We start from the raw sequence: 9,211 nt of genomic DNA, 5'->3' as shown, positions 1-9,211 counted from the left end.
GGGGGCACATGCCTGTAATCTCAGCTACTCAGGAGGCTGAGACATGAGAATCACTTGAGCCTGGGAGGCAGAGGCTGCAGTGAGCTGAGATCAAGCCACTGCACTCAAGCCTGGATGACAGAGTGAGACCCTGTCTCAAAAAAAATAAACAAACAAATAAGTAAAAATAAAATAAACTGGTGAGAGCAAGACATTACCTTTGATTCTACCCAACCAACATTCCTGAGCCAGGCGCTATGCTGGATTCTGGACCATGCCCCACCTCTCCACCCCCACCCAGGGAGATAATGAATGTCTAAGACTCTGATGCAAAGCTTAGGGATCAGAGGAGTTTTACAGTACTCTGAAATAATAGGGCAAAAATTCAAACAGACACCAGCAATTACCTTTTGCATAGATCTTACAACCCTGGTATTAGCTATCCACACTGGGCTGTAACTCCTCATACACAGGCTAGGGGCATAGAGTAGGTGCTTGATAAATGGCAGATGATTGACTGAATGCATTTCATACCCTCTCCTTCATGGAAATAATGACAGCTGAGTCCCTGACTTCAGGTACCTGGGAGAAACCAGGAAATATGAGATTCAGCTTAGCTATGCCAGGTTTGGTGTGTGAAATGTGAGTGAATAGAATCTGGGCAGCAGCTGGCTGTGACCTGAGAGAGACAGCTCCAAGCAGCTCCCACCAGGAGAGTCAGTTGGAGCTGCTAGCTCTGGCTCAGACCAGTTGAAGGTGGCTCTTGGCAGTTGGCCCAGGAAGGCTTTAGAGGATGAAGGGACTACAGTCTTTATTCCCAAGCCGGGGTAGTCTGTTGTGTTGTGGATGACTCTGAAGCAGGAGCTGCTGTTTTATGGTTGTGGGCTGGTTTCCGGACTAGAGGGGAGAGAGGAGAAGAACCTGAGATGGAACTGTGTGGCTGTGAAATTTCTGATTTCCTTTCCTTTCAACTGCAATGTTCTTCAGAGAAGCCACACTAGGCCTTACAGGTGGAAAGCAGGAAGATGTGAAGAGTTAACGTGAGATGGACAGTCTCTAAAAATGCCTACTTCTAAATGTCCACTGATTCACTAGGGAAACCAATGACTGACTGACTTGAGTACTTGAGTGAAAAGTGAAGGCTAGGGGATGAATGGGTACTGACCCAAGGCACGCAAGCCCTCAAGCCTCTGAGAGAATTGATTTGTCTCTTAAGAGACAGGCAAGACAGCGGCTAGGGTACCATCCTTGTTCATAATAACATTAGTTAACCTTTACTGATCACTAGTGCTAGGCACTCTTGTAAGCGCTTAACATGCACCATCTAATTCTCACAATAATTCTATAAAGTAAGAAATATTATTATATCCACTTTGCAGATAGGGAATTGAGGTAGACATATCATGAGGAATCTACTCAGGGCTGCTTTGTGAACAGGAGAACCAGGATTTGAACCCAGGTAGGCTGTCTGTAAAGCTTTTGAGCTTAACTTTACCCTATATATGCTCTGGGAGGTGGGTGGAACCTTGGGGTGGCTGTGTGTTCTGATCTCCACCTACCAGGGTAAACCCTGCTATGTCCCATCTAGATGGTGTCCAGTTTTAGGATCCAATCTAGGGAAATGGATGCTCCATGATGAGCCTTAACTTCAACAGTCCAGAACATTGAATTTGGAGCTCTGTGCCACAGGTACTCTGGTTTATTATGTGTAATAGAAGCCAGGATTTTTATTGTGGGATGAATTTATGGGTATAAAAATTTGATATATTGATAGGTGTTGCTTTATTCCTTCCTTCCTTCCTTCCATCCTTCCTGCTTTCCACTCTCTTTCGCTCTGTCTCTTTCTTTTTTTCTTTTTTTTTTGAGATGGAGTCTCACTCTTGTTGCCCAGACTGGAGTGCAGTGGAGCAATCTTGGCTCACTGCAACCTCTGCCTCCTGGGTTCAAGTGATTCTCCTGCCTCAACCTCCCGAGTAGCTGGGATTACAGGCATGAGCCACCATGCCTGGCTAATTTTTTATTTTTAGTAGAGACAAGGTTTCTCCATGTTGGTCAGGCTGGTCTCGAACTCCTGATCTCAGGCGATCCGCCTGTCTCAGCCTTCCAAAGTGCTGGGATTACAGGCATGAACCACCGCACCTGGCCCTGGAATTTCATTCTGGTTGCTGAGGCTGGAGTGCGATGGCACAATCTCAGCTCACTGTAACCTCCACCTCCCGAGTTCAAGCAATTCCCCTGCCTCAGCCTCCCAAGTAGCTGGGATTACAGGTGCATGCCACCAGGCCTGGCTAATTTTTGTATTTTTAGTAGAGATGGGGTTTCACCATATTGGCCCAACTGGTCTCAAACTCCTGACCTCAGGTGGTCCCAAAGTGCTGGGATTACAGGCATGAGCCACTGTGCCAGGCCCGGTGTTGCTGGATTTCTAAGTGAACATCTAGTGGTCTTTTCTTGGAGGCAGACCCTTCAGGGCTGCTCCTGGAATCTCTGTTTCCCATCCTGGCACTCCAATTTCACTCTTAGTTACTTTGGGGAGGGGAGAGGATGGGAAAAGTCCACTTTCCTAGTCACAGAATTCCAGCAGTAAACAATGCGTAAAGTCTTCTTTCCCGAGGGGGACATTGGGCTCAATGGCATAATTCTCCAGGCTGACCTTCACTTCACTTGGGAGGGGCTGAGGCTTAGAAGTCTCTCATTTCACCTCAGTGTATTGTAGAATTAATAAATCACAAGGAGGACCTCTATGAAGTGTTTATTTTGGTTCGGAATTTAAACTTAGTCTCAAACATTTCCAAGAAGTACATGTGTGTCTTTTTCTAAATATTTTCCAGGTCACAGGGCTCCCTGATACTCCTGGATGTGACACAGTCATTTCTTCCAAACATCTAATATGATTACTCCTTTTTTTTATTGTTGCTTTTCTTAATTAGTAGTTACTCCTTGTTTTTTTAACGTCCATTCCCTTTGAGCTATTCTGTGAATGAGAAAACATGCGTCATCCAGTATTCCTTCATGGGCACAATTTTCTGAAAATTCAATAATCTCACCTCCACAAGTTTCAAAACTCATCTCTGAAAGGAAGAATAGGTAAGAAGCAGATCTTTTTTAAGTTTATATATATATATATTTGAATATAAAAAAATATATGAATATATATTAAAAAATATATATGAATATATATATATATATTTCAGACAGAATCTCACTTTATTGCCCAGGCTGGAGTGCAATAGTGCAATCTTGGCTCACTGCAGCCTCCGCCTCCCAGGTTCAAGTGGTTTTCCTGCCTCAGCCTCCCAAGTAGTTGGGACTATAGGCATCAGCCACCATGCCCGGCTAATTTTATTTTTTGCTCCCAACTCCCCCCAAATTTTTGTATTTTTAGTAAAGATGGGGTTTTGCCATGTTGGCCAGGCTGGTCTTGAACTCCTCAACTTGGGTGATCTGCCTGCCTCAACCGTCCAAAGTGCTGGGATTACAGGCATGAGCCACCGTGCCCGGCTTCTTATTCCTTTTTTAATTCAATAAACATGTTTAAAAGTCCTATTGAATGCAGGAACTATAGTAGTAGATATTAGAACACAAGCCTGAAAAAGACCTATTCCTTACACTAGATGAATCTAGTGACAGAGGCAGATATATACAAAAGTATAATTCAAGGCAGATTTTTACAAATTCAGCAATGGAATACAACAATGAACGAATACTTTCACATAAATGCAATGTCTTGTAGTGAAAAATGCCAGGCTTTGGAATCAGCTCTGAAGCTGGCATGTTAATTTAGCTCTGGCCAATTTAAGCGCTTATGAGAGTCATGGCTTGGTGTGGCGGCTCACGCCTGTATTCTTAGCACTTTGGGAGACCGAGGCGGGCAGATCACAAGGTCAGGAGATCGAGACCATCCTGGCCAACAAGGTGAAAACCCGTCTCTACTAAAAATACAAAAAATTAGCTGGGCGTGGTGGCGCATGCCTGTAATCCCAGCTACTCGGGAGGCTGAGGCAGGAGAATCGCTTGAACCAGGGAGTCAGAAGTTGCAGTGAGCTGAGATCACGTCACTGAACTCTAGCCTGGCAACAGAGCGAGACTCTGTCTCAAAAGTAAATAAATAAACAATGAGAGTTATTACACTTACTTTTATAATTCTAATTCCAAGATTGCTTTGAGGACTACTCAGTGAAATAAAGTTCCTAAAAATAGTTGCTAATTAATAAACAATGGCCATTATTACTCAATCCTCAAAGGAGGAAGGTGGAGCAGATATAGTTACTATTTACAAATGAGGAAGGTAAATCTCAGTGAGATTAAGCCATTATTCTGAAGACACCAAAGTAGTAAGTGAAGACGTCAGCCCAAACTCTGATTTTCAGACTTTTTTTTTTTTTTAGAGACAGGGTTTCACCATGTTGGCTAGGTTAGTCTCGAACTCCTGGCCTCAAGTGATCCACCTGCCTTGGCCTCCCAAAGTGCTGGGATTACAGGCGTGAGCCACCGTGCGCAGCCGATTTTCAGATCTTTTAAATTCCAACACCCCATACCAGCACAACCTTTTAAAAACCACCTTTTTACTGATTTCATGTTTTTCTGTCCAAACCCATTAGGGAGGATGCCCAAGATAAAATGAATATGGAAGGAAGTGGGACTTAAGTAGGGTCTTGACCTCTGGAGAGGCGAATTTAAGGAAACAGGAGGATGAGCAGGGGCAAGCGCGCGCACGTAAGGAGCGTTTGGGAAGCCGTCAAGAGTTCGCAGGGATGGAGTGGGTTCACAAAGCTAGAAGGAGGGCTCCTCCCATGGCTCAGGGTGACGACTTGATGGGTAGCGGATACCAGAACTCCGGTAACCACACGGATAGACATTTAAACCCGGACACTTGCACGCCAAGTCCTCTCTGTGATCGTGTAGCCCATCAAGCGGGGCGGAGCCGTGGCATAGCCAGCCTATCATCGCTGCCGAGACCGACGAGATCTCTTCATCATTGGCGAACAACAGCGTGACGTCATGTTCGCCGGGCTGGTGAAGGAAGAGGACGCCATGATTGGCTGGCGCTGGGGCGGCGGGCGGTGGAAGGGCCTGGCGGTTCTGGGTTTCACGCCTGTGCTGGACTTTCTCCTTCCATGTTTCCAGGCCGTGGGGGGCTGCAGAGGGCGAGGAGTCGACTCAGCGGAAAGCTGGATTTGGTTCTAAGCAGCGGAGTTGAGAAGGGGTGACCGGAAGTGATCGTGGGACTGACCGGAAGCGAGGCCTGGAGGGGAAAGAGAGCGCGATCCCTGGGAGGGAGGGGGCCTCCAGCAGAAGGGGGCGGGGGAAAAGGTCCAAAAGCAGCGTGAGAGCGCCGGGCTGTCTTCCTGCGGCTGCTGCTGGTCTGTCTGGGAAGCAGCAAGCCACCCCTACGAGCTCAAGGGGATATCCTAAGAAGTGGGAGTGCGGGAGTCCAGAACTGCCTCTGGGAAGTCTGCAGTAGTTGAGCAAAGGGAGCCTCACGTTCCGAGAGCTGGGCAGGGGAGATTTTGGAACCTGGGGCAGCCAAGAGCGATCAGCCAAAGATACGGGAGATAATTGTACGAGCAGTGCTGGTAGGGTTTGGGGGTGGCTGGTGGGTACTGCGTGGGAAACCTTGGTTTGTAGTTTTCTACTGTCTTGCCCCTGTTGGGTAGAATTACCCTCCGCGCCTTTGTACAAGACACGGTGTCTCCTGGGGCAAGGAAGAAGCCAGGATGGCCTGGGCTCTGAAGCTGCCTCTGGCCGACGAAGTGATTGAATCCGGGTTGGTGCAGGACTTTGATGCTAGCCTGTCCGGGATCGGCCAGGAACTGGGTGCTGGTGCCTATAGCATGAGGTGAGTGAGATTTTCCCAGACCCTACACCTTCTTAATAACAAAGGCAGGATAGAGACTAAGAAAAGGGGTTGAGTGAGAAGGAGATATATAGAGTTTAAAAAGCTGCCTGTGACTGGGGAAAAGGGACTTAGTAGTCAGTGTTGTGGAAGAAATGGAAAAAGCGATTGTAGGCAATATGAAGTCTGTGCAGGATCAGTGGAGGAAGGAAGAATGGTCCTTGATCAGCAACTAGATGAATGTTGAGAGGCTTTTGTGCCAATGTGGGAGACTTGGGGACTGATGTATGTGTGGGTAAGTCTGACGTTATGTGAAGAAGGGGTTACATATAGCATAGGAAGGATGTCTAGGATGTTGGGGAATTGGGAGCTGGTGCTTAATGGTGAATATTGGTTTGTTGCTTGTTGGAAAGAGATGGAAGTCCTTGATGAAGAAGTCCATACAGCTGTATCTTATCACTAGCTTGCTTTGAGGCTTTTCTTAATTCTGGGATTTCTGACTTTTAAAACATAAGCTGTGAAATGAAAAAGTGATGAAGAAAACTCTAAGATGCTTCTAAATCTTTATGTATCAAATCAATTGTTGGTAACAGATTAAAAATCTCCTTTCGGCAGGGTGCGGTGGCCCACGCCTATAATCCCAACACTTTGGGAGGCTGAGGCGGGCGGATCACTTGAGGTCCGGAGTTTGAGATTAGCCTGTCCAACAAGGTGAAACCCTGTCTCTACTAAAAATAAAAAAAAATTAGCCAGGTGTGGTGGCGTGGGCCTGTAATCCCAGATACTTGGAAGGCTGAGGCAGGAGAATCACTTGAATGGCAGAGGTTGCAGTGATCAGAGGTGGTGCCACTGCACTCCAGGCTTGGGGACAGAGTGAGGCTCCGTTTCAGAAACAAAACAAAACAAACTCATTTGAAAGCAGCATTACTGCCTATATAACTTTTTGCATGTATTGGCTACTTCATCATTTCTCTCTATAGTTTATTTAATTTTAGATGTGCAAGAATCCTGTTTGGAAATGTTGAAACAGCTGCATCTTGGGGTTAGATGGACTATAATTGGGTTTCCTAATGCATTATTGCATTATAAGACTTAACCTAGATAAGTGAGTCAAGAGACTAGAACTTAACTTTTTTTTTTTTTTTTTGAGACAGAATTTTGCTCTTGTCGCCCAGGCTGGAGTGCAATGGCGCGATCTTGGCTCACTGCAACCTCCGCCTCCTGGGTTCAAGTGATTCTTCTGCCTCAGCCTCTCAAGTAGCTGGGATTACAGGCACCTGCCACCACGCCCAGCTAATTTTTTTTTTTTTTTTTTGGTATTTTTAGTAGAGATGGGGTTTTACCAGGTTGGCCAGGCTGGTCTCAAACTCCTGACCTCAGGTGATCCACCTGCTAAGGCCTCCCAAAGTGCTGGGATTACAGGTGTGAGCCACCACGCTCCGCCAGAACTTAGCATTTTCACTGGGTTTGTGAGTTTGTAGGGGAAAAATGCTTTTTATGGGGAAAGTAGATGCATTTTTCATTCTGATAGTGAGATCTTTTAAGAGTTATATAAAGTTCCTTTATTTGTGCTAATTCAAAATGGACTTTCCTCACTGAAGTAAAATTATGAGTTAGAATTTAATACTTCAGCATCTTCAGGAATCTTTGAATCTTTACTTAGAATAATAAAGACTATTATTCGAAATAATAATCATGCCTGTAATGCTAGCACTTTTGGAGGCGGAGATTGGAGGATCCCTTGAAACCAGGAATTCCAGACCCACTCTTCACAAATAGATCAACAAATAAACAAATTACCCAGGCCTGGTGGCATTGTCCTATAGCCCCAGCTACTCAGGAGACTGAGGTGGGAGGATTGCTTGAGCCCAGGAGTTTGAGTCCGCAGTGAGTTGTGATTGTACCACTGTACTCCAGCCTGGTAAGAGAATGAGACCTCATCTCTTTTTAAAAAAAAAAAAAAAAAAAAAGTATTTAAAAATTAAGAAACATTGGGAAAAAAAGACTATCCTTGTATAAATATTTTAGTGATTTTCAGGGAAACTTGAGTTCTGTGTGTTCTATCATGCAATGATCGTAGTCTTGAGAAGTTTAACTTTGGTTTTACCTGTCCTTGTTTATATAAGTCTGAGCATAAAAATAAAGGTTTTATTTTATTTTATTTTATTTTTTGAGATGGAGTCTCACTCTGTCGCCCAGGCTGGAGTGCAATGGCACAATCTCAGCTCACTGCAACCTCCGCCTCCCGGGTTCAAGTGATTCTCCTGCCTCAGCCTCCCGAGTAGCTGGGATTACAGGCATGCACCACCACGCCTAGCTAATTTTTGTATTTTTAGTAGAGACAGGGTTTCACCATGTTGGTCAGACTGGTCTTGAACTCCTGACCTTGTGATCTGCCTGCCTTGGCCTCCCAAAGTGCTAGGATTACAGGCATGAGCCACCGTGCCTGACCAAAAATAGAGGTTAATTTGGTCTGAAAGTAAATGCCCTGACCTGGAACTTACACATGAGCATCTGACATAATATTTGACGATTTTTTATGCCATCGCTTGTGTAAAGATATCCACAGCAAAAAGTTTGATTTTGTTTAGGTTACGAGAGGTTAGGATGGAAATAATTAACTGTAACTGTACTTGTTATTAAAAATAATTATCAGCAAACATTTGTTCATCTACTATGGGCACTACCATATGCTCTTGATACTATGCTATCTTACATTTAATTAAGAGTGCTTTACAAATCATATCCTGTGTGGTTATCACAGATATTAGAGTGGCTTGCATATTTATGCATTTAGTTTTTTTCAACATCAAAATCAAATACACAGGTTTTCAAACATCACTTTGAGTTCTTGAGAGCAGTGTGCCAACATTTTAAGTACTTTTTTATTTTCTTTCTTTCTTTTTTTTTTTTTGGAGACGGCTCCATTCTGTCACCCAGGCTGGGGTGCAGTGGCACCATCTCGACTCACTGCAGCCTCCATCTCCTGAACTCAAGCGACCCTCACACCTCAGCCTCCCGAGTAGCTGAGACTGCAGGCACACACCACTACGCCCAGCCTTTTTGTTTTTTTCATCTTTTTTTTTCATGTGTTAGGTACTTGTCATTATTCTCTTGACGCTTATGCACATTTAATCTTTTCTATTAATTTGTGTTAATTAGATATTGGTCTTCAAATTTTAGTATTCATAAGAGTCACCTGGAGTGCTTATTAAAAATACACTTGGGGCCGGGCACGGTGGCTCACACCTGTAATCCCAGCACTTTGGGAGGCTGAGGTGGGCAGATCATGAGATTAGGAGATGGAGACCATCCTGGCTAACACGGTGAAACCCCGTCTCTACTAAAAATACAAAAAATTAGCCAGGTGTGGTGGCACGTGCCTGTAGTCCCAGC

The 9,211-nt window shown here is 44.9% G+C and overlaps 1 protein-coding gene across 3 annotated transcripts in view; it reads left to right on the top strand.

The window, feature by feature from the left end:
• Window positions 1-4,982: 4,982 nt before the first annotated feature.
• TFCP2 (transcription factor CP2) overlaps window positions 4,983-9,211 on the top strand; it is a 58,623-nt gene continuing 54,394 nt past the window's right edge. For 2 of the 3 annotated variants that reach the window (XM_012450217.3, XM_012450216.3), the window contains exon 1: window positions 4,983-5,818. In XM_012450217.3, the coding sequence (XP_012305640.1) occupies window positions 5,697-5,818 (122 nt within the window). In that variant the 5' untranslated portion in view covers window positions 4,983-5,696. The remainder of the gene's footprint in view (window positions 5,819-9,211) is intronic. The other variant, XM_012450215.3, reaches the window with a different exon arrangement.

This window comes from Aotus nancymaae, unplaced genomic scaffold, assembly GCF_030222135.1.
Source record: "Aotus nancymaae isolate 86718 unplaced genomic scaffold, 86718_ANA_hifiasm-v0.15.2.pri h1tg000016l, whole genome shotgun sequence".
NCBI classification, from domain to species: Eukaryota; Metazoa; Chordata; class Mammalia; order Primates; family Aotidae; genus Aotus; species Aotus nancymaae.
This window is presented reverse-complemented; position numbering and strand designations above follow the sequence as displayed.